The 25,099-nt window shown below is 53.0% G+C and overlaps 1 protein-coding gene across 2 annotated transcripts in view; it reads right to left on the reverse strand.

The window, feature by feature from the left end:
* LOC122181051 (phosphatidylinositol 3-kinase regulatory subunit gamma) overlaps window positions 1-25,099 on the reverse strand; it is a 57,754-nt gene that overhangs the window by 29,903 nt on the left and 2,752 nt on the right. The window contains exons 2-6 of one of the 2 annotated variants that reach the window (XM_042873209.1): window positions 24,532-24,627; window positions 24,235-24,312; window positions 18,660-18,791; window positions 17,718-17,919; window positions 17,223-17,308 (exon numbers count right to left, since the gene is read on the reverse strand). In XM_042873209.1, coding sequence (XP_042729143.1) covers window positions 17,223-17,308; window positions 17,718-17,919; window positions 18,660-18,791; window positions 24,235-24,312; window positions 24,532-24,627 — 594 coding nt within the window. Of the gene's footprint in view, window positions 1-1,452; window positions 2,088-17,222; window positions 17,309-17,717; window positions 17,920-18,659; window positions 18,792-24,234; window positions 24,313-24,531; window positions 24,628-25,099 lie in introns of those variants that run through there. The other variant, XM_042873207.1, reaches the window with a different exon arrangement.

Raw genomic sequence — 25,099 nt, forward strand, 5'->3', positions numbered from 1 at the left:
CTGCATGGCACTTCTGCAGGAATACTGACAAGTGTTTTCTGTCCAGTTTAGTTAGATCAATCCCTTACAGCAGCCTCCTCACACCAAGCTTTTTTTTTTTTCTTTTTAATTAAGAAAGCCCAACACCAATTGTTTGAAGTCACTTACAACTGAACTCCTTTTTTCTTCTTCTTTTTTTTTTTTTTTTTTTTTTTCCTCAATACGAGTAGAAACAAATATTAACTGTGTAAACAGTTAAAAGCATTTACAAAAAAGATAGCCTTTGAAATTCATAGAAGCAAGAAAACGGATTTGACTGAACTTCACGCTTTCAGGAGAAGCATCTAAAAATAGGTAGTGTCAGCTATGCAAGAATTTAATGAGCAGTGGCCAGCACTGAGAGATCTGTCCAATTTTTACAGCGTCAGAGTTAGCAGAGGAAATGACTGCAGGTCCAGAGATCCAGAAAGCTGAAGATGATCCTCCCCCACCCCTTTTGATTCAAGCACGCACATACCTATGGAGAAAAAGAGCTCTCTGAGCTGAAGCAGACTGAATACATAGGAGATAGACGCCACAATTCAAGCACAGGTTGAAAAGCACATTTTGAAGCTCTGACAGTGCACGCTATGCAGATCATTCCACTTACAAGTGCTTATTTAGGATTTCTGATGCCTATTTTACCGAAACGTACAGATGAGAGAGCTGAGAACACAGGGACTCTTTGGTTACCTTCCTGCTTGCAGCCACTTCCACTCTTTGAGGCACAGAGATTGTCCCCCCCACCATCCACATATGCATTTTTTAATTCATTACCAAAGACAGAATCACACCGTTCTCCCTGCACTTGTAAACCTTCCTCTGGCAGAAAGGAAACTTTCTGCCCCAACTAAAAACTTCAGGCAAGTAGAAGACGATGCATTTCTCTGCTTTCAGCGCTGGCAACCAATGAAAAAAAGTTGCACCGAAGCCTTCTGAATGAGGCTATAAAGTGTTATGAAAATAACGCTGCCTCAAGGAAAGTCTTCCAACCTATTTGCAAGCTTTCCCCAGCCACAAGAACAGAACCCAGAAACAACACACACTTAATCTGTCAGTGCTGGAGAGAGAAAAAGGGTCTCAAAAGCGTAAAAACTATTAAACTGAAAGTGAATGGAGCTAGGTAAATTACCCCCATCAAAGTGTTACGGGCACATAAAAGCACACAGGTGAAGAGGCTAATAAAAGCACCTCTCCAGCAACGAACGCAGATATACAGTTTTCAATAAAAGGTGGTTTTCCTGACAAAAAGCAGCCCAGGAACACAGAGCAGCTCTCCCACTGCCCCATCCACGGCAGCCCACACCCCAATCCCAGCACCGGGGCACCCACAGACAGCGGGCTCTCATGGCTCTGAAGTTCAAACCACTTTCAGCCCAATTTGCACCCACCCCTCCCGCTCCCTGGATGCGCCCAGACGGCTCAGCTCCGTACCTGGAGGGTCCATCTCAATGTAAAAGATGAGCTCAGTGGAATAGGGCATCATCACCTCCCTCCAGTCCGTGTCATCGCGGTCCATATCCCACACCGTGTTGTACATCGCGGCAGCGCGCCTCTCTTTGCAGTTAATTATTTAAAATGCAATAATAATTTTTTAAAAAAAGAAAAGGTGGAAAAAGGCTTCCGACAACAACCCACCTGCCCTAAGACAACGCAAAAAAAAAAAAAAAAAAAAAAAAAAAAAAGACAAAAGATCGCTAAATTCAAGTTAATTAAAAAAAATGAAGCCACACAAGACACCTCAGGGCTGCCCTGCAGGACCTCAGACAGGCAGCCGTACGATAGATATATACGATATATATAAATCGCCTCTCGCTGTTTGTTTAAAAAGACACCTTTCCACAGAAAAGCCACTTTCCTGAATTCTCTCTAAAAATCGCCATTTTCGGGATATTTTTAAAAACACCTGGCGGACGGCAAGACAAAAACCCGGCACAAAAGGGGGCACAGCGGCGGCTCGGGAGGAGGCGACTGCGCTGCCGGATGGAGCCCGAGCCGCAGCCCGAGGAGAAAGGAGGGGGCGGCGGGAACAATACCGGCAGCCGAGCCCGGCCGGGCAGCACTCAGCCCCGAGATCAGCGCCGGGCGAGCAGCCCGCGGCGGTGCCCGCCGTGCCCTGCGTGCAGCCCTGCGTGCAGCCCGGCCTGGCTCGGCCGGCGGCTCCGAGCGGCTGCAGCGGCCGCTGCTGCTGATGCTACTGCTGCTGGCGGCGGCGACCCCTCGCTCTGCGCGCCGCCGCCGGCCCCGCTAGGTTTCATTTTAAGAGGCTCTGAGGGGCCCAACCGTCGCCAACCGCCTCTTGCCGAGCGCGAGGCCACGCCCCCCCCGGCGCCGCGCGGGTGGGGCGAGGGGGCGGGGCCTCGAGGCGCCTTTATAAGCGCGTCGGGGAGCCGGCGCTACCACGGGAGAGCGGAGGGGGGGGAGCAAGCCCAGAGAAAGGGCGAGCGGCCGTCTTTGCTCCGTCAAAATGCACCCGACAGAAACCTTTCCAAAAAAACATTCCCATGTTTCTTCACTTTATTCTTTTTTTACCGGCTCCCAGTTGCCTCTCCGGCAGCTTTTTCAGCCCGCTTCTCACAGAGGTGCCCCCTGTTCTGAGGGGACGGGGGCGAGTGGCGCGTCCCGCGGCTGGCCCGTCGCCAAGGGGCTGCCGCCGAGGAGCACGCGCGAGAGACGGGGGGAGCGGAGCCCAGTTGCCGGAGCTGCTGCCTTTGTCTGAGAGAGCAGCGAGCGCCGGGATTGGTGGAGCGTTCCGAACGGCTCGTCCAATCAGATGGCGGCGAAGCCGGCCGGCTCGATGGTGGTTGGCCGGCAACCCCGGTTACTAAGCGGGACAAAAGGAGGCGAGCGCCGAGGGGGAGAGGGGGACAAAGGGGTGCGGGCGCTTTGGGGCTGCGGTGCCGGGGTCGGAGCTGCTGTGCCGGGGTCAGGGTTGAGCGCCGTGAGCCGGCCGGGGGGTGCCGGTGTGGGACGTAGCAGCGCCTGGGGGCCGGTGAGGTTCCTCCAGCGCCTCCCCAGCACCAAAAAGGCCGGGCGCAGCGCTGCGGGGGGCGTGAAGGCGGCCTGAGCAGCGGCAGAGCGAGAGCCCCTCAGGCGTGGGGAAAGCGGAAAGCGGAAGCGGCTTCAAAAGGCGTCGAGCTTAGGTGCTCTCCTCGCACTATAAACGTGGACAGTGCGGTTATTACCGATGCCCTGAGCGGCACGCAGCCCCCGGCAGGGCTCCCGAGCGGGGCCGAGCCTGGCGTGGCACCCAGCCGGCCTGTGGTTTGCCCACGGCCTCAGCGCTGCTCCCACGGCAGCTCAGCACGGCGTTCAGCACTGAGCCTCACGCAGCCCTCTGCAGATAAATTAATTTCATGTCCCCGTCCACACGCTGATTAATCTATGATAAGCAGCTACCATTCCTTCTTCTAATTTTTAAATTAAATGTTTGTGCTAATGCAAGACAGCATCTCGAGCTTGATCGGAGTGAATTGCCCTCCTGTCAGCAGCCTCCCTCCTGCCCAGTGATGCTGCAGAAGGTGCAGGTGGAGGTGGGGCTGAGCTGCTTCAGTCCCATCTGAGCTGAGGAGAGGGGCTGCTGGCCCTGCTGCCGCCCCCAAACTTTGATAAGCAGCTCCTGGGGAGGTTGAGGCTGAAATTTGTTCCCCCCCCCCGACACTCCTTCCTGCACCTCGTTATGAGTTCCACCCACATAAGACCTAATTACTTGGCTTTTATGCCGGCAAAGTGGATTTCATTCTTGCTGTTTCCCATGATGGTTGCCTTCATTTTCATGGCGGCACTGATGGTTACAGCTTATTGATGTTTTCACTTTAGTGATTTAAAGCAGAATACATTTTGTTATTAGCACTGGTTCCTCTCATTGCTGCTTTAATCAAAGACGCAATTTAAGGCGAAGGATTGCATGTAATGGTAAACAGTAGGATAATGCCTTGAGAGAACAGAATATTAATGTGTTTTTATTTCTCAAAACTGAGCTTATAATATATCCAGAATTGCTTGGCTCCCAACACAGACACATGGGGCTCTCCCTTTCCCAGCACTGGGGGCAAGCGGCTGTGTGTGTGCTGGGACAGAGGGACACATGCGTGTCACATCACAGCAGTGCCTTTGGAGTGAATGAGCAAGATGAGGGGAGTGCTGTGCGCGCAGAGGTGCTCTGGCTGAACCAGAGGTCACCCCACATCTGGAAAAGCTATGACCAAACACTGAAATAACACAATACACGTCTTTTCCAAAAGGTCTGCATTGCAAAGAAAGACTGAAAGCAAGATCTGAGAGCAATGCACTGTCCCTCCAACATATCTCCCATCCCAGGGTCAGTGGCTCCTTTCCAGTGGACCTGACAGTTTGCATCTCAAGTCAAAATTAAATATTGAAGTTTTGAGCACTTGCCTGTGCTTCAGGCGGTGCCGAATGGCTCTGCGCTGAAAGGCACCAGGCACAGAAAAGCCATTTGTGCCAAACTGCTTGGTTTCCTCTTTACTGAGCCATGATCGTGTGATCTCTGACAGCTGAATGTGGGCCACAACAGGCTGTTATAGCTGGAGGACCGCGAGAGGAAGGGGGGCTGAGCCCACGGTGCTGCCAGCCCAACTCACTCAAAGATGAGAGATTTTGGGGTGGGCTGAGTACTCCTGAGAGCTGAATACAATTGCCACTATTAGTAGAAGCTCCGACCCTGCTAGAGGTTTGTTGGCACAAAGCAGAGCCTTGACCATGCCCCATTCCATTACCAGCCTTGCACTGTGCAAGCACTGGGATCTGTGAACTACTGAACCTATGGCTGCATCCCGCACAGGATGGAGCAGACTGCATCTTCCCCTGCAATTACACAGTCCCAGCCCCTGAAATACCACAGAGACTGCAAAGCATTTGCCACCAGATTAAGGGTATTAACCCCTGTGCTATGTTGAGGTGACGGGGTGAAGTGACAGCAGGTTTCCTCCCCATGTTTCCTTCTGCTTCTAGCAGGGACTGTGCCTCCTCCTCGATGATTTAAAGCTTTGGTTTGTACCCTTGTAGGCTGCAAAAGTGTTGCCTTGCTCCACCCCAGCTGTGGCCACATTTCTGTGGTGAGGAAAAGCTCGGCAAGCATCCCCAAGTAGGGTGCTTTGGTTTGAAAATTATATATTGCATGAAAAACCTGTATTAAAGAATAATATGTGGTTACAAAAGCATCTAAATGAAACACTTCTATGTTAGGAAGTGTCTTATTTACAACTGGCTGGGCAGCCTGCATCCCCTTCTCTGCTGCTGGGCACGCTGCAATGAGAGGGGCCAAAATACGGGCTCACGTACACAGGGATTGCAGTACAATGCATGCACAGAGCTGGACTTGCAAGAAATCATACATTTGGCATTTCCTAACTTAAAAGCACTTGGCTTTGCATTGTAAACAACATTCTTTTAACATTAAAAAAAAAAAAAAAAAAAAAAAAAGCCTAACGTCTTTTAAATCAATTAGTACAATATAGGTTAGGAGAGGGGTACCCAGGATGGGGGCACGAGGGGTGGGCAGGGGGTGAGGGAAAGGACACGGTGCTCCAGAGTGCTGCTTTGGCAAGCAGTGCTGGGCCAGCTCTTCAGAAAGTTCACGTTCAGTTATTGTGTTGACAGGCTGCCAAAGTTTTCCTGAGGAATGCAGGCAGCAGAAGGGAAATGGCGATTTTCAAACTTTTCTTTCTTTTTTTTTTTTTTTTTTTTTTTAATAACTCAGCCAAACCAGAGTGGAATTTCATGGGAAAAGCAAAAGGTACATCTCTAGCCTCAGGGCATCATTGCTGCCAAACTTCAGAGGAGTGGAGGTGTCCGAACATCTCCGGAGCAGCACACACTCATGTGCTCATATCCACCCCAGCATCCCCTCTGCAGGACAGTGCTCCCACCCGGCTCCCCCAGAACACTGACGCTCTTACATAAACCAAACCTCCGCAGCGCCAAAGCAGAATGCAAATCCTGTTCAAAAGGATTGCAACTTGGACACTTGGATCGTCCCCATCCCAGTGCCAGCCCGCAGCTATGCATAGTGCTCCAGGACCCACGGTCCTGCAGTGGGCACTTTTCTCCCCACACACTGCCAGCACTTAGGGTCTTTTTGCAGAGGGGCAGGGCTGCCCATACCCTGGGCTATGGCACTCCGGGGTCCGTGGGGCCATGGAGCTGCCATTCACCTTCTATCTCCGCCTACACTAATTCCTCCTGTCATTTCACCAGCAAACAGAGTTAAACGGAGCAATCCGTTACAGGAGAACCCTGGCAGACCGACTGTGGAGGGTTTCAGCCATCCCCATTTACACTGGCTTGAAAAAAAAAAAAAAATTGCCTCGGGCAGCTCCAGTTACAGAATGATCAGACCACACTCCGGTCCCTTTGTGCACTTCGCATCTCTGTCACCGTGCCAGGGCCTCGCCTGGAAATGGTGAGCAAAATGGAAGGAGACTTGTAACAAGTTCAGAGAAATTAGGGAGAAAAGAGCCACCTTCCCCCAGTTCTGCAACCAGGACATTTTTGAAATGTAACACTGTATAGGAATTTTAAATATTTTTCACTTCCTTTATTCATTACTTTAATGCACTGGCACTGCTCGCTCGGATTTTTTTTTTTTTTTTTTTTTTTGCAAGGAATGTACAATAACCACTCTGTAAATTCCTCAGGTCTGATTTTAAGAGGAACTGTAGAACTTTATTCATGGAGGAGAGAAATAATCCCAATCCCTTCCTGCCATAACTCTTTCTTTTAATAAACAGAGCAGCTCATAGTTTAATCACACTGCAAGCATTGGAGAGAAGAATGCAGCAGCAAATCTGGGGACACAGAGATGTCCCTGTACTGCTGCCACCCCTGGGACCTGAGGGTCCCCAGGTCTGGAGGTGGCACAGCACAGCACCTCTCGCTGCTGTTGGATAGACCCAGAGCAGGGACTCCTGGGGGTGTGAGAAGCCATCCATCTGGCCTTCCATCCAGGCCAGGAATTCAGCGCAGGCGGCGCGTTGGCTGCTGCTCTCCTCGCAGTTGCACGCATGCAATCTATCGTGTGCTGCTCCTTGCTCCATGCACTTTCCCTGTCACTTTTCCCAAATGGAAACATGGCTCTGTTTGCTTTGGAGATCATTCTCCCTGGCTTTCTCTGCTTAGCAGTAAATAAGTGCAAGGAAGAATGGCCTCTGAATGCCGAGTGGAGAAATAAAACAAACAGCCCTATGTAGGGTTAGTGCTTATAAACCACTGCATGGATGTGATGCCTTCACTGGGCAACCAGAGATTGGGACACCATGATTTGGTTGCATAATTCTGAGTTCCCAAGTGAAGAGCATCAGTTCAGGTTGGATATTAGGAAAAATTTCTTCTCAGAAGGAGCAGTGATGTGCTGGCACAGCTGCCCAGGGGGGTGGAGGTGTCACCATCCCTGGAGGTGATCCAGAACCATGGCGTTGTGGCACTGAGGGATGCGGTCAGTGGGCATGGTGGGCTGGGATTGGACTGGGTGATATCGGAAGACTTTTCTAGCCTCAGTGATTCTGTGACTCTAATTTCTTGGAGGCTAGGTGGGATAAAGTAAAGAAACCGATACTGATGGATGGCCCCAACATGTCTTGTTTTGGAAAGCCCATCCAGTTCCAACCCCAACTACCATGGGCAGGGACATGTCCCACCAGGTCAGCTGCCCAAGGCCCCATCCAGCCTATCCTTGAGCATCTCCAGGGATGGGGAATATCCCTTCAGCAAGGGCTGTTTCCTTATCAAGTGCTACCTTCAGTCCCCAGCCATTTGGGTGAAAGCTCTTCATAAAAGGAGGGGGAAGATTAATATTATTTTTCAACAACATAATGGGAGGTTTCCACTCCCAAAGTACTTCAGAGCCATTTTTGCACAAAGCCAGAAAAATTTATCCCCAGAGGAGAGAGAAAAAGAAAAACATATCAGACAGAGTTATGAGTGCCTGAATGAAGGGTTGGTGGGAATGGAAACTTCCACATCACTGTCACCCTGGGCTGCTGTGGTGTGATGCTCTGGGGTGGGAAGGCTGTTGGGGTCTCAGCAGTGTCTGCAGCCCCAAGATTCATGTGCACCGATGACATGAGACTCTCGGTGCTTTCCAGTTAACAGTAGGATGGGGAAAAAAATCCTTTTGATAACGGACAAATAAATGCAAAATATGATCCCAAAGGCTTCTCAAAGGCTCAGAGGAACTCTTCTTTGAGCCAGCTCTTGGCATTTCTAAGTGCTTGGGGTTACCCATCCAAGAAAAGGGATGGAGCACGTGTGTTCCTCACCTACCTCCCACTGCTGCCTTTAAAGGATAGCTAGAGTGAGACCTCAGCAAGGCACTGATCTCACACTCATCCAAGAAAGAAGAAATCCCCACAGTCCTTCTGATGGAGATTGCAACCTATGGAAGCTACAGTGGGACAAGGAAGCTGCCCAGACGACTCATTCATTGTTATGATGAATGAGATGGTGAATGGAGATGGGGATGGCAATGTGGGGATAGCACAGAACAACCTGAGCTTGTGATTGGCCAAGAATTGGGACCGGAGGGCCTTAGAACTGCCTGTGGGCATCCCTGCTTAGCCCCACACCGGCAGCAGGGACAGGGAGCCCTTCACTTCAACCAACACGGCAGCAATCCCATAGGATAAGTATTCATAACTCCTTTGGCTGGAGCAGCCCACATTTCCCATAGCTACTGCTTCCCAGAAGCCAGACGACATCTCAGCCCTGGCTCTGCTGCCTCGGCTCATGCTTCCTTCCCATCCCAGCCTGCAGACCTGGCACAGAATTACTGCCTGCTTTGCATCGTGCTGGGCTCCCGCCTCCCTGCCAGCCCCCATGCTTGTCCCTGGCAGCAGCCCCTTGCTGCCCCCGCTGTCCCACGCCGGCTGCGAATGTTTTCTGTTCCTACAGAAATCCAGCTGAACATAAGACCGCCTTCGCTTGCCAAACAGCCAGAGCTCTTCTCTTGCTTTTTAGTTGAGAGCAACAATGAGTTTTGCTCAGCAAAATCCAGATGAGAGAACCTCAGTGCCTTGTGACAGAGACACTCCGGGGGTGACCCGGGCTACCCCCTGCCCTGGCCTTTTGCAGGTCATACCTGGCATCATTGTCCAACCCTGCATTTTGAGAAAGGCCTGTCAAAGTGTGAGGTGGCAAAGCTGTATCAAGCCCGTTCCTAAGAGCAGGGATGGATTTGTGCCTCCAGCACTGACCCACTTGTGTTAGGGCTTTGAGGACCTCACCAATCCAGGGGCCAGGTCATCCCATCTGGCACCACCTGAGCCCTATGGAAAATCCACCAGAGTGACAAGCAGCAACAGCCTGTGGCTATGCTGACAACAAATAGCCATTCATCTTAAGCATCACTGAAGTGATGCTTAACCTGGAGCAAAAGCATGGGAAAAATGAGGAAAGTGCCCACTCCTATAGGAGTCCCCTGAGAGGGCATTGGGTGCTCAGGGAACATAGACAGCATGAAGAGTTCAAGCCTTCCAGTTAAATACGGGAAGGAGTTAGCAAGTCTTTGTGGAGGCGGATTAAAGGCAGAGGTAAATGCTCCTGCTAAGTGTAATCTGCCTGGTTAAAAGCTCAGCTCAGCCACTATCCCAGCATCTTCTTTGCTTCTTACAAATATAGGAGACACAACTTCGGACAGCATTTTTTGGTTCCTTTTGTCTATTTATAGACCCCAGAGATGGGGCAGAGCCTCTCTTCCTCTCCCTCCTCCCCAGTCTAGGTGCTGTTTGTGTTCCCCTCATCCAGTGCCCCCTTCTCTATGGGATGGGCTTACTGCTGGCAGCCTGGGACTGGCACAAGTGGGAGCTCAGTCATCCTGCTTCCTCAGCAGAGGCTGTTCCTGTTCCTCATCCCTTGTCCTCCAGCCATCAGTCACCAGCCCTGTGCTGGCCTCAGCTCACCCAGCCGGGACCAGCTGCTGAGACAACTCATCTGCATCCTGCGGGTGCAGCAGGAGGGGGATTATGGCTCGTGGGTCAGGGCAGGTGAAGGCAACTCCTGGTGGTATGGAATTAGGCTGGTGACAGGAACAGGGTGCTCTGCTGCCCCGCATGCCAGGGAGCAGCCATATCCATACCCCCCTAATCAGTGAGACAATGCGTGAGAGGATCAGGGGCTACGATGGGTGTGATACATATAGGAATCACATAGAGATAGCAAAATACATGACTATATAGAAACATTTCACCTCTGCTCTCTCTAAAAGCCCTGTTCTCAAAAGGGTTAGCAATAGGTGGACACAAGAAGGAGGCAGCTCTGCTTGGACCATCCTGCTCCATGGCAGTAGCATCTTCAGTACCCTGTCCTCCCTATCTCCACAGGTTGTATACCCCTGGGTCTTAAGTCTGGAGTAGGGGGCTCTGGGGGCAGCACCATGAGGATCATGGATTTACTGGGATTAAGATATTTTCCGTGCATTCAAACGAGCTGTCATGAGTCCAGACCTATCTAGAGACCAGAGGATGAGAAGAAATGGGGGAGAGCCCAAGGCCCCTCTGTCTCCATCCTCATTCTCACCCTCAACCCCATTCTCACCCCTAGCCTGAACACTATCCCCATCCCCAACCCCATCCCTACCTCTTGGGCTTGCAGGAATACTGAGGGCACCGTGCCCTCTCTGGGGCCAGGACACATCAGTCCGCCTGTGCAGGCACGAGGGCTAGGTGGCTCCAGGAGCTTGTTAACCTTAATCCTCTCCTGGATTAATACTGAGGGGAGCTGGGGACAGTCGTTAAACCCAGAGGAGTACAGCACAGGAGCACAGAGCAGGGGTGATGAGGGGACAGAGGGCGCAAGAGAAGGGCAAAGAGAGGAGCAGGTGGTCCCATAGCCTAATCAGACGTGGCCATGGATTTTGTGGGCATGGTGCTGGACCCAAAGGGACAGGCAATATGATGGCTGGGGCATCATGAGTGACAGGGGTACTGCACGGTCTGCCTTCATGGCTCGAAGCCCTGAGATCAGTCTAGAGGTGTGGGACTATGAGCCCAGGATGGAAATCTGCTGTTGGAAGGATGCTCTTTTGGGAAATGCCTCTTCCTGGGGCTGAGCTTTCAGTTTGACTTGGAGGAGCAATGCAGGGATGCTCAGAGCCTACAAATCTGCTGGGGTTCTGCATGCCAACTGAGAACCTACCAGCTCTTAGCATCAGTGGTCTATCCCTAGGTATGCTAATGCAACTTGCATGCCCACACTGGGGAAAAGCATTATCATCTGTTTCCCCATTTCCCCATTAATCAGAGAGAAGTACCAACAATCCCATGTAGCCCCTGACATCCATCTCTGGGCATCTCCAGCCCCAGCAGAGTCACAGGTGCCCATGGATGAGGTTGGCATCCCCCAGTAGCACAGGTACGGTTCTCCTCTGGGCATTCCCAACACCGCTTCACCATGCTTGAATGTGTGGGGCTCAGCATCACCCATAGAGGGGTTGAATCCTCTGTGCATCCCAGGAAAATGCCATGGGATATCGTCACCCATCTCAGCATCACCAGTGTCACCTTGGACACATCCTGGTGGGCTACCTTGTGAGGCTGCAGGACCATGTGCCTGTCCCCTGTGGCAGCAAAGCAGGACAGGATGTGCTGTACTAAGTGGCATCTTCACCAGATCTGATCCAGCCTTGCAAAGCCACAGCGCCTTCAATTCCCTTAGCACTCCAAATCTGCTACTGTGCATCTAAGCGGATTATTTTAAATACCCCATGATGGACTGCTCCTTTGTAATATAATCCAGCCTCATGTGTCCCATTCCCCTCCTATTTGCTGTGATTTAGCTGCAGCTGTGACAGCCAAAATCTCCCCAGCTCCCCTTGTTCTGTAGGAATCATCCTTCATGCCAACCCTGTCCCCAGATTCTGCTCAGCTCCATGCTGTGGAACCCTGGAAATGCTCCTGTTGCCTCTTGTGTGCCCCTACAATGCATCCAGGGCTAGATCCCAAGCCCTTCACCCAAAGAAGACCTGTGCAGAAGCACTTTCTGGATGGATTTTGCCTGCTCAAAGTCTTCAAACCTTAGCACATCCCAAACCCGTATTTTAGGGATTGGAGCAGGATGGGATATCAGAGCCCTCCAGCTCTGCTTGTGGAGATGGCAGAGATGCTGCTGCTTTTCCAAGCACTCCCCTTTGGGGCTTGTCTGATTAATAAGGGCTTGTTATTTCCAAACTGTTTGAAATCGTGTTTATTTTATCCGCCGCCGGATCCCTGTGACTCAGGGCTTCATCGTTAACTGCCAAAGATGAGTGACAGATCCTGCTAATTACAGCTAATGATGGCCTTAAAGGATTCTCCACGCACACACGTGCGTTTGTGTGCACACATGCTGAGGGCCATTTATAATTTAAAGTGGGGAGACTCGTTAATGTAAAGCATGCCCAGATTAATTGCCGAAAGGCAGCACTGTGGGGCCATGGGCGAGCAGGAGGCGCCCAGAAGGAATCCGGATGGCAAAACCCCTTATTCTGCATCCACCCTTCTTGAAATTAAGGGACCCTTCAGCTCTAGGGAGGGATGTGCTGCACACATGGGGGTTTTTCTATTTCTTTCTGCAAGGGAAAAGTCAGAGCTGGATGCTCCACTAGCAGCAGGGATGAAGACACTTGGATAGGCTTCTGGCTGGAAAGAGCAAGCTCAGGTTGAGCCTGGTGGCTTGGGAATTTGTCTTGAATCATCCATGCTGTTCCGGACCCCAGAACACTTGGGTTTCTCATGCTGAGACACTCCAGATGTTTCAGTTTAATGCTTTTATGGCAAGAGCTGGTGGAGGCAGTGGAGCAGAACTGCGCTGATAAATGCGCAGAAGACGGATGGTTATGGCTGATCATGGCCATAACACAGAGTGAGGTTGGTCAGGTGGGGCATTATCAAAACCCCCACCACTGCAGAAACCTTCCCAGTGTTTCTTCAAATGAAAGAAGTCAGCCAACAGAGCAGAAGATGAGCAGCCAACACTGAGGACCTTTGGGCCGCTGGACCAAAAGGCCATCAGGGCTGTTTGGATGTTCTGCAATGCCCTAAACTATGACTTCAGCTTTTACCAAGATCCAGAAAGCTCCAAACTTTGTTTCTAGTTAACTTCTAGCAGATCAAGGCTGGCACAGCTGCCCAGAGAGCTGTGAATGCCCATCCCTGGAGATGCCGAAAGCCAGGCTGGATGGGCTGTTCATGGCAGGATTTGGAACTTTGGGGGCTTTAACTTCCCTTTCAACCCAACCCATTCTGTGATTCTATGATTATATGATTTTTCTGCTCAGGGACCCAAAAGCATGTCCAGGACTTGCTGGAGAGTACCAAGCTCAATGCACCTGAGCCTCTGGTTATCTCCAGCATCAGCTGTCCTAGGAGCATTGCAGGGCTGTCGGGCGATGTCCCCTCTGCCATGTCTGTTCCCCCCCTAGGAAGCTGCTTTTCTTCCCCAGGGAGCACAGGGAAAGCGTTTTCCACCATGCCAGATAAAAATGGATTCGCAATCCAATTTTACCCGAGTACCACTTCAGTGATTCTGATGGAGCCGCTCTCAATGCGCACTGGTTTGAGCCAGAGGACAGCTGTCGTGGTTTCATAGAGCAGAGGTTCCTTATCTGTGTCACCTTTGATTACTGTAATTGAAATCCTGCTCTGATCTGATCTGTGCCCCAGCATTTCAGCTGCCTGTGCAGCTCCCGGCTCGATCGGCCAAGTGACGTTAATAGATTTTAAAGCCGGGCAGGCCTGGAGAATAACCGTGTCACCAGCAGCCACCAGCCACTGCCACCCCCCTGACACCACCAGGATCGCACTGGGCTCAGCCCCAAACCAGAAGGGTGATACTTGCTGGAGCCATCCCAAAACGTTGGACAGAAAGTGGGGAATTATTTCCAGAAAGCACGTGGAGGGGCTCAGTCCTCACCCCAGCCCCCTGCTTCCTCCCAGCCGTGATTCCTCCCCGTGATTATTGTTTGGCAGCACAATACTCTGGGTTTCCCTAGCCCCTTATCAGCCCTGGCCACATGGCTGAGGAGGAAAAGGGCTTCAATCTGAGTGGAGAGATGCTTCCGCTGGTAGCTGGTCCTGCTGTCGCACACCACGTCCCTACACATTGCCCCCATTCCTCTAGCAGCAGGCAGGGGCTGGGCTCACCGTCTTGCTGCTACCCTCCTTGCTCCATCATTAATTAAACACGGGCTAAAATTAGCCACGAAGGCAGCACCACTGGGGTCTCCCACTGCCATCTGACTGAAGAATGCAGCAAGTGGGTCAGGCACGCCTGCCAGCCAAGGGTATCCTGCGTGCTTGGGATACCCCATCCTCTACTGCATCCTTAGGGATGCTGGCAGAGCTTGGGCTCCATTCACATTGTGAGGATACTGGGAGCAGCATGATAATCTGATCTGAGATGGAGGAGAGGGAGTGCTGACAGAGACCTCAACTCAGCTCAGCCACCAAAATGACGGCACTGATGTCTTCCCCCAGCTCAGCTTCTCAGGGTAGTGAGCAGAAATCCCTTGCTTCATCCCCAGCACTAGTGGGAAGCACTGCTCCCAGTGCACGGTTTGGCCATTCCGTGGGCTCAGCCATTGCATAGGTTTGGCCATCTCTTAGGCTCGGCCAACCCAGAGGCTTTCCCCTCTTTTCTCGCTGCCTCATCTTCATTTGGGCCAGAGCAGCTGGAGAGGCGAGAGGCTCCTTCTGGGATTGCAAGTGTGCACATCCTTGTCGTGTTTCTCCCCGCGCCCTGGGGGATCTGTTATTTTTAGCTGCTCTCCCTATCTCATGTTGCTAGCTAGGCTCTTGCTCTCTTTTTTCCCCCCTCCCCAGCGTTAATTTGTTTGCATTGTATTATCTTCAGATGAGGGGAGCCAGAACCAGACATCTGCACAGGGGACCACTTGCCTCCATTTGCCCACTCCATGCAGTTTTCAGATGAGTTTTCCCCATTTTTTAACACTGCTCAGGGGGCTCTCCAGCGCCAACCCCAAGGGAGGAAATATGGGAAGGGGCAGTGGAGGGGCAATGCAGCCTAGAGATGCTCTGGCCAGGGGAAGGCTCACCCCCTTCCTTTTGGCTGTCTCACAGGCACTCTGGGGCTGATTTCCCAAGCCAAATGCTGGCTGCTCATGGCTGCATCCCAAAATACCGCCTGAAAGGAAAGTGTCCCCGCTGCCATCCGCATACTGCCCTGCCACCACTCCGTCACACGCTCGGGGACAGCAGGAGATGCCCCCACATTATTTATAACTCCAATCCCTTTTCCTGCTCGTTGCACCTCTCCCCTTCCTGGCACTCAGAGGAGCACATCGCGGCAGCAGGACTGGCACACAGACAGTGACGCAGGGGTGACTGCCGCGCACTGGGACAGCTGGCTCTGTCCCCTGCCAGCAGCACAGCCCCAAGCAGGAGCTGGGCTTGGGAACTACCCAGGCTGCACTCTGCCAAAACCCTGCTCTGGAATGGGGACACCTCATCCCTGCTTTTTCTCACAAAGGAGCTGAAGAGGTCACATTTTCTCCCCAACCTGGGGCAAGGAATGGCAGTGCTCCTGCCCGCAGTGCTCTGCCTCCTGCCCCAATGTTTGGCTTTTCTATGTCTGTGGAATTTTTTTTTGTTTGTTTGCTTTTTGTGTGTGTGTGTGTTTAGTTGTTTTTTTTTTCACAAGTCTTTGCTGCATGGTGAGTAAAGGCATCCTGCTGTCTGAGGGCTAACGGCTTGCTGGAGAGATAATAAAGCAAAGGGGAGTAAATTAAAGTGCCTATAAATAGCAGCAGGAGAGGAAAAGGAGATGAAGTCATGTTCCTTCAGCTGAGCTGGTATTTACATCACTGCTTCCCTCTGCCTTCCCTCCCCCTCACCCAAACTGGGAACCAGCCCCGGGGCTGGGGGTCCTGCACCAGGCTCTGTGTGCCCCTCAGACCCCAGAACATCCCCATGTCCCTGCACCAGGTGTGGCTTTGGGGACGCGCTGGAGGGCACAGCGGGGAGCTCAGGATGCAGCCCCAGCTCATGCACTGGTGGAGCCCCCAGGGTCACCCACCCCACTAGTGACCTCACTGCCACTGTCCCCATACCCACGGGGCTCCGTGCCCCGCTGCCACCAGGTATATTTATGCCTGAGTCAGGATGATGTCACAGTGCGGTTTCCTCCGTGTCAGCTCCCGGCTCCTATTCCCGGGCTGTTTTCACACACCGCCGTGTTATTGCTGGGTATTTATAGCTATTTGACAGCAAGAATTAGAAAGCGGCGGCTCCACATGCACCCCAAAATAATATTGGTGCCGGGACGTGGGGGAGAGGCCAGGGCCTGGGCCAAGGCACGCGTCCCCTGCCTAATAATAATTCTTTGCACTTTATATATAGCTCCTTAGCTTCCCAAAGTGCTTTGCAGGCATTTAATTAAGCTTCCCAACATCCTAATGTGATGACAGTTGGGTAATGACCTCCTCCTTTTGGATATGGAGAGCAGCAGGACCTGTCCGGTGGCACGCAGTGCAGTTCCATGGCTGTCCTGGCTCATGGTGACATGTCCCCAGTGGACCCAAAAAGGGGATGGGGATCCATTGAATCTCAGTCACCCCCTGCTCATTGCAGGGTAGGGATGACCAGTGTCACCTCAGGGTGCAGGGACGGCAATGGAGACATCACTACTGCACAGAGAGCAGGGACAGCCACAGCTGTCCAACATCTGGATCAGCAGGGAAGAGATCAGCTGACAAGTCTGAAGGGCTGATTTATGAGCAATATTAGGAGCCGTAATCCTGCCTGCCCTGGCCACCCTGCAGGGACCTGAGGCGATGACAGGGACCAGATATATTACAGGGCAGGCAGGCTGGAAGCAGCTGCATCTCCTGGGTGGCTCGGTGTGGGGACAGGGATCCCACAGGGATGGACCTCTGTGGTCCTCAGGGTCTGCAGTTTGGGCCACCAGCACTCTTCCTCCCTACTGCATCCATCCACGCTGTACCAGTACTGGCGGCACCTGCTGCGGTCTGGCAATGATGGGCACAAAGTGCCACTAGGCAGGATAGTCACAGCACTGGGACATGGCCAGACGAGGGCTGGAGCTTAAACCTCCAAAGGAGAAGCTCCAAACCACAACCAGACAGGCAGCACACTGAGCCCCTTCCTTCCCCCAAACCCACAGAGGATGGGACCATGCGAGACTGTCCCCAGGCAGTGCCACCAGTTCCATCCCCTCATCCAGGTATCACTTACCGGGGGCTGCTGGCACCTCGGCCGTCTCGCTAGCCATGATGAGTGACTCAATGATCCTTGCACAGAGCTCAGGGTTTGCCTCAGTGCTGCGAGGACAACAGGGTGAGCGTGAGGATGGCAGCAGCTTGGTGTCCCCAAAGGTCCCTGAGTTGACCGCCCCAAATCATGTAAGGAGTGACACATGGAGAGATAACGGACTCAAGTTGCACTAGGGGCGGTTCAGATTGGATTTTAGGAAAAATTCATTCTCTGAAAGCACAATGTTGGCACAGAGTGCTTAGGGAGGCGGGGGGATCACTGTCCCCGGAGGTGTTCAGGAACCATGGAGATGTGGCACTGAGGGACGTGGTGTGTGTGCATGATGAGGTGGGTTGGGCTGGGTGATATCAGTGGTCTTTTCCAATCTTAATGATTCTAGGAAACTGCCTCCCAACCCACACATTTCCATACAGCATCCCCAACAGCTGTGGGACACGGGTGGCCGACGGGTCTCACCTGGAGGAGGCAGGACGGAGGAGCAGCTCCCCAAAGAGCTCCCCAAGCAGCTGTGCTGACAGCCGGTTCTTGCAGGCAGCCTGGCAGAGGTGGCTGAAGTGCCGCGTGAGCTCCCGTAGCAGCAGCATGTGGGGCTGTGGCAGGGCTGGGGCTGCCAGCAGGGCTAGGGCACGCTGCCCACAGTCCTCCACGCTCAGGGTCTCTGCAGCAGAGGGAAGACATCCTGTCATTGCCATGAGGGATGCAAGATATTGCACGATGAAGGGACCTTCCCACTCGTCATGTTTTGGGGCTGGATCCTGGAGAGCTCAGGACTCATCTCCCAGAAGTTTTGCTTTTTGGTATTTTTTCTGAAAGCCCTGGGGTTTTGCCTCTGCTCCTTGCAGGACTGGACTATAAGGGGAAGGACTGGGCTGCGAGGCAAGGTGCTTCCCTTTGAAGTTGCTTAATGAGGCAACCCAGCTAATTGCTTCCTAATTGCTTCTTTATCCTTGGAAAGGAGGCAGCCTTTGATTTCTCCTCTCCAAAGGGGAACGGGAAGGCAGTGTCCTCGTGCCCCCAGCCCAGCAGTATTTCTGCTGGCACCATTCCTGCATGGGGCTGTGCCATCCATTCACTTCCTCACTCGGGCAGAGCAGTCCCCATGATCCCTTCTGCCCTCACAAACACCTCCCCCACTCAGGACACAGGAGTCATGGCATGTATTAGTGTCATAGATACGTGGCCCCACAACTTAGGTTATTCTCTCTTGGGGATCCTGTGCCTACTGCTCTCCCTTTGCTTCCCCAAAATTTTCCATGTGGAGCATGGGATGCTGCCAGCTGACCACCTTTGGGACGTGCCCCTGATGCAGTATCTCCAGAGAATGAGGAGAGGAAATGATAGGGGTTTCTCAAAACTCCTCCACCCCGCAAAACATGGGGGAAGCCTGTCTCTGCTTACCTTGAGCCATACAGAGCAGGTCGGTGCAGAGTGTGGGAGGGACAAGGGGGACTGGCAGCTCCTGCAGGTACCACTTCAGGGTCTCTGCCAATGTCTGGGCATCGTACACCTCCATATCCACGTCTGAGGCATCTGCAAGAGACCCAGCAGGAGCCCTGAGTTTCCCACCATGGGACAGCACCCATACTGTGGGCTGAGCCCCTGTCCAGGTCCACTACAGACATCAGGCACCAATGGTTGTGATGGATCAACGGTTGGACTTGATTATCGTAGAGTTCTCTTCCAACTTTTAATGATTCTATGATTCTATGGGTCTGTGTGTGGGCACAGTGGGGATGGGTTGGTGGTTGGACTGGATGACCTTACAGGTCTTTTCCAACCGTAATGATTCTGTGATTCTATGGAATGATGCAATGCTGCGCAACCCCATGACTGCGGCAAAGCATGTGAGGAAGGCTGAGATCATCCCAAAATGGGGTCAGCCCTTGGGAAACACGTCCCATGCTCCATTGGAGTCCCATGGCCAGGCTTGCCAAGGGGACACATTACTTCAGCTGTCCGTCGAGGCATTGCCTCATGCGTTTGTCTTGGAGGTCCCAGCCCAGCCAGCCGCTGGGGGGACGCATCCCCTTTGGCGAAGATGTTGAAGTTTCAAAATCTGGCTCTGATCCGAAGTGGAGCCAAACATGAAGGTTTTGAAATTTTCCTTGCAGAAGAAATGTTGGAAGGGGGGGTGGGGAGGAAGTCCCAAGGTATTTGAGACCGACTGAGACGGTGCATTTATAGAAACTGAATTTCTTTCCTCTAAAGGAGAATATCGGAAAATGGACCAGGCTTTGCATTTTCTTGATGGTGATGTTTCAGGCCCTATGTGGCTGTGGTCTAGAAGCAAGGCATTGGGTTTGCCATGTCCTGAACACCCTTCCTTTCCCCTCTCTCTGCATTTTTATCCCCAAATGCAGCTTTACTGAAAGCAAGAGTGTTTGGGGAGGTGCTCCATCTCTCCAAACCCGCAGCATTTTTCAGCAAAAAATGCTTTGAGCCTCCAACCACTTCAACTGGCCATAGAGACTGTAAGCCTCAAATGATGGAAAACCATATTTCTTAAGGGCAGGCCATGGAGCACCCAAACTCTCATCAGGATTTGGACACTCTGAGCTGGGTCTTCTCTTCCCATCCACCCTCTTGCTGTGTGCTTGGAGAGCAGCTCCCCCAGAACATCCCCACCAGGATAGTGCCCATCTCCCTGTCCAGCTCCTCCAGGACCACAGCCCATGGCAAGTCCCTTACCAACAGGACTACAGTGCCCGGCTCTTGGCTCAGTGACCAGAAAACAAACAGATTGAACAATCCCAAGGCAAAGCCTTTAACCCAGAGGCTGGAGACACTACCTCATCTTCAGGAGTGAGCACCCTGCTAGCCACAAACCAGCCTTGAGCCTGACAGGATGGCTGTGACAAAAGCCACTGTACCACCATGACCCAGGTCAAAGGAGCATGCGGATGTGCAGGATGCCAGCAGGGAGAGGAGAAATGGAGAGATGTGGAAAAGTGCCCATGGGAAGAGTTCATCTGTCACGTTCCCATCACCAAAATGCACAATTGGAGCCTCCCAACCAGCCACCAGTGTCCCATGAGATGCTCTAACCCCTGCATTTGGCTGAAACTCTCCAGCTTTGGAGATGATGAGAAAATGAGCAGCAACAGCCAAACCCCAAACCTGTTCTAACCCTCCAGTTGGTTTTAGCTTGCTCTCAGACATCGTTTCTATGCCAGAAACCCTCCTGCATCTGCCCTTGCTGGGCACATCCCACCATGGGGGTCTCACTGGGGATCCATCAAATGATGCTCATGCAGATTGGGGAGAGCAGCCACCGCCTGTTCTGTGCAAGGAAGGGGATGCCAATGGGTGCTGCCCGAGGCAATTAGCCTGCGGCTCTGCTGTGGCCTAATTAGCTCATTTGCATAACTGGGCATAGGCTTAGGGGCGTGTTCAAAGGGAAGGCTCAGCCGATATCAAAGCAAGACTGGAAAACATCCTTGCACCCAGAGAGAGCTGCGATGGGGAGACCGGAGGGGGGTTACCCTGCTGCCAACAATTAATTTCAGGTGGGACTGCTTCCATGCAGTCTCAGTTGCTCAGATAGAAATGGCCCTACCCTGGTGTCCCCATCATCCTGGGCATGTCCCCTGCCCTAACTCTCCTCCCTGGTGCTGGCTTTGGGGTGCTTGGAGCTGTGCCCCATGAGATGTTTGTTAGCAGCTGGGAAGGGTTAAAGGGAAGAGTGGGCAGGGAGCTGCCCCCGCTCTGCTATCACAGGGAGATGATAACCCCGTAAGAAGCTAATGATGCTGCAGAATGAGTCACTGTCCCCCACGCTCTCCAGATGTTCCAGCCCTTTTCTGGAGATCCCTGTCCTCTCCCCAGCCCACGTGCAAGGACAGAGGGACCCCATCCAGTGCCACAAAGCAGGAAAACACCCCCTATGTCCCCCCAAACCCTCCTCAGCCCCATACCAACTCCCTAAGCACAGAGCATGGGGAGTACATGCACGTGGGGGTGCCCCAGAGAGGGAGAAAGGTTAGGGGCTCCCTTTTCTTCCCTGGGAGTTGAGACCCTGCAAGGCAGAACACGGGAAGCCTCCTGGGGGGCAGGGGCTGAGGCTGAGTCAGGTGGGGTGGGAAATGATAGGATATCTCCCGGCAGCTGCAGCAAGGAGCTGTGAGTAAGACAGCCCCATGGTGTGTGTCTAAACTGCAGCAAAAGGAAAGTAGGAGGATGCTTGGCATGGCCCAGAAAAGGCTGGGGGTTTTGGGAACAAGAGGATTGACTGGAGCCTGGGAAGCAGCCATTCTGCTCCATTTGTGCCATGCACATGGACAGAGGTGATGGCTGCATCCCATATCCCACAGCCAGCTCAGGGGTCCCGTGTGCCCAACATCTGCGAGGAATGGCATGGGCTGAGCTGCGGTGTGATGCCTCTGGGTCTGAGGTCCCCATGGCATAGTGGTACCCCAAACTTTGACATCCAGTGCTGAAGGAAGATTAAATCAGGACCTTTCTTCCCATCCATGCCTGCTGAAGGACCTGATCTCAGAGCCTCCTAGATATCCATCCCACTTGGGGGATTTCCCTGTGGAATTTCCCTGCCTTTGACTCAGCCTTATTGTCACGTCTCTGTGCCAGCCCTGCGGTCACCCTGAGCTTGGTGACTGCGGCACAGCCCTGCCCTGAGCTCCTGCAGCCCTGGCTGGGATTTTCCCCACTGTGCACCCTGGTTTGGAGAGCTGGGACCCCTCCCTGGAGCCAAGATGGGGAAGGCGTGAGGCATGAGTCACAGGCGGCCACTGCCACTAATTCACCCTTCTTTCATCCCCACCAAATATAACAGATGAACTCATGCATCCTCCCAGGCTCTGACCGCTGCGGGGTTTATTTACAGGTACAAATGAAGAGTAGAGCCGCAGGCATTGGGGCGCATGGAGTAAAGTCATTGTGACGGGGCTGATGGCATGGCGTGGGGACACCGGATTTCTTGGAGGCTCCATCCCCTTGAGAAGAGGATGGGGGGACACAGCCCCCACCATGCACTGATGCTGGGGGCAACGCGAGCACCCTGCTCCGACCCACTGCATTCTGCCCAGCAGCAGCTCACAGAGCCCACCGCCACCGCTAATCCCCACCGAGCCCTGACCTAATTCCCGGGCACGTGAGCGTGTCTCCAGGCAGACTGTGCTGCGCTGGGGCCGGAGATCAAAGCAGGGAGGATGGCAGTATGGCACCGCACGGCACCGCTCGCCTGGAGACAGCGGCTCCAATCCACTCTGCTGCTGCGGGATTCTCCCTGGCACCCGGCAGCTCCTGCCAAGTGGCTGCTTCAGCGCAGTCACGAGGAGAAGGCAGCTCCAGACTGGGACCCGGAGACAGTGCAGGGGGAGAGGACATCACCTATCAAAGCAGGAGGGGCTTGCACGTTTCATGCCAACGGGCAGTGGCATCAAACAGTGGCATCACTCCAACCCCGGTGTGCAGCTCTGATCTAAAAGCTGTACTAAAGTCATCCTCTTAGCGGTGCTCAGATGTCCCCCTCCTGCAGGACACTGCCCTGTTCCTGTGGCAGCGGGGACAGCACCTGACTGAGTTCCACTATCCCAAATTTCAATGCGTTGGAGTAATGGAGCAGCTCTGGGGCTGGGGGACCCATGTCCCCTCCATCCCACCTGCACTTGCAGCTTTGACCCATCCCATCCCCATCACTGTCCCCATCCCGAGAACCGCAGCCACCACCAGTCCCCTTGGGAGCCATTCTGGGGGAGGTGTAGGGGCAGTCATGAGGCCATGGGTACACAACCAGAGGAGTGTACTCCTACTCCCTATCAAAATGTGAGATGCTCTTGTAGTGTAGGGAATGCTTCATTTTCTCAGACATGTTCAGATCTGGGAGTTTGAATACCAACTACTTCAGCCCCTTCTCCTTTTTCTTGTGTTTTCTAGAAGTTTTTCCTCTCCATCTGCCAAACAGCAGCATGAATAGGGCATTCACTGGCACCCCAATGCCTCTTCCCCGGACCTGCTTTTCTCCCCAGCTGAGGCAGGATTCAGTTCCCATATCTGATTTCTCCCCATTCTCTGAAATTCTCTGAAATTGACCTTGACTTTTGCCAGCAGAGATGGGGTCCTGGCCATGGGGAGACTACAGGGAGAACGGGGCCAAGTGTGACCCTCACACGCAGATCGCGCCCACTCCCAACCCCCTTTTCCAGCACTGATGTTTTACAGCCCAAATGCTACAAAACCCTGCAGGAAGATGCAGGGGGAGCGGTGTCTGCATCTTGCACAGGGCTGAACATCACCCCCAGCTCAGAGCTGGGGGACCCCCACACTTCCCCTTGTGCAGTCGCTCCCTATGGGAAGCACTGGGGGGGCACACGGTGCCTGTTCCCCAGCCCGGCGGGGACTCTGCAGCCGGAGAGCAGAGAGCAGGGAAACGATGAGGTCATGTTGCTTAATATAGAGATTTCATCACAGCCCTTCTCCCCAGCAACACGGTCCGGCTGCTGCCGGCTCGGGCACTGCAGGGCTGTGCCTGGAGCCTGAGTGCCGCCCTCAGGTGCAGGGCACGGGGTGCCTCGGTGCACCCCACTTCCAGCAGTGAACCCCGTGTCCCCCATCTCCCAAATAGGAGCTTCGTTTTCCTCCTTCCTTTTTCTCTATTGCACTCACACGCTGTTTGTCAAATAGAAGCCTCAGAAGTTTGCAAAACAGATTTTTTGGGTTTTTTTTCTGAAAAAAAAAAACCACCCAGCTTCTAATAAAGGGCTGTAGCCAAAACCAACAATCTTTTACTTTCTGCCACTGACACTGTGTGCCAGCGCCCTGCAGTCTGTCCCATCCCCACTGTTGCACCCGTATGGGCAGCATCCCAGCAGGACCAGACGAGTGCAGGGGGGCTCAGTGTGGTCAGTGCCTTACTGATTCATACATTGGGCCATAAAAAGGTCGGAGACTAACCCAGCCCATGCTGATGGTGGCAAGAACCCAAGGGATGCAAGGAAGGATGCAAGCATGGACTCACCTGCCAGAAGAGCCTCCTTCAGCTCAGTGTCAGCCAGCACACCAGGCTCTGATCGGTAGAGCAGCTCACTGTCGAGACCTGTAGAACAGCAGGGAGACAGGGATCAGTCCTAGAGCCTCAAATCCTGCCTCTGACATGCCTGTGAAAGAAGCAAGCAGGGACCCACACTGCAGGATCCCTCACTCAGCCCATGCTGCATGGATACCAGCACGCTCAGGGCGAGGGACAGCTCTGGCACTGCTCCAGGAGCACCAGTGACCATGGGCCGAGTGGGTGCTGCCCCTTGGCTGCCCATACCTTGCTTTTCGAGTGCCTCGATGAGCCTGGCCACGGTCAGCAGTGCCTGCTCAGGGAGGGCTGGCTGCTCAGCGTGCTCTGCCTGCCCCGAGAGCCCTGTTGGGGAGAGATGGGGAGAAGGGCTTGAAGCATGCTTCCTCCATTCCCAGTTTGTTGTGTGCATTGCTTCCCTCTATCCTGCTTTCCTTTCCCCCTTTCTTTTTTCTTCCCTTCCCTTCTTCCTTCTCTCCTTTCTTCTGTTATTTCTTTCTTCCTTCCACCTTTTTTTTTTTTCCCTTCCTTCCATCCAAATTTATTTTCCCTGTTGGTTGCCCCAGTAATCCTTTAATGGGAATTTAAATGCCTTTTTGTACTCACTACAGACATTTTGGAGATATCTGAGACTGCTTTAAACATTAAGGCTTTGTTCCTCAATCAGTATTCAAGAAATGGAGTCCTTAGGTAATACAAGAACCATAACCCCATCTGTACATGTGTTGACACAGTGTTTCACAGTGCCACCTCCCAGAGAGAAGGTGAGTCCGTAACAACTACCTTCATAGTCCATTTTACTTCCTTTTCTGTTTTT

This window comes from Lagopus leucura, unplaced genomic scaffold, assembly GCF_019238085.1.
Source record: "Lagopus leucura isolate 7727_CA_CO unplaced genomic scaffold, USGS_WTPT01 Super-Scaffold_100009, whole genome shotgun sequence".
NCBI classification, from domain to species: domain Eukaryota; kingdom Metazoa; phylum Chordata; class Aves; order Galliformes; family Phasianidae; genus Lagopus; species Lagopus leucura.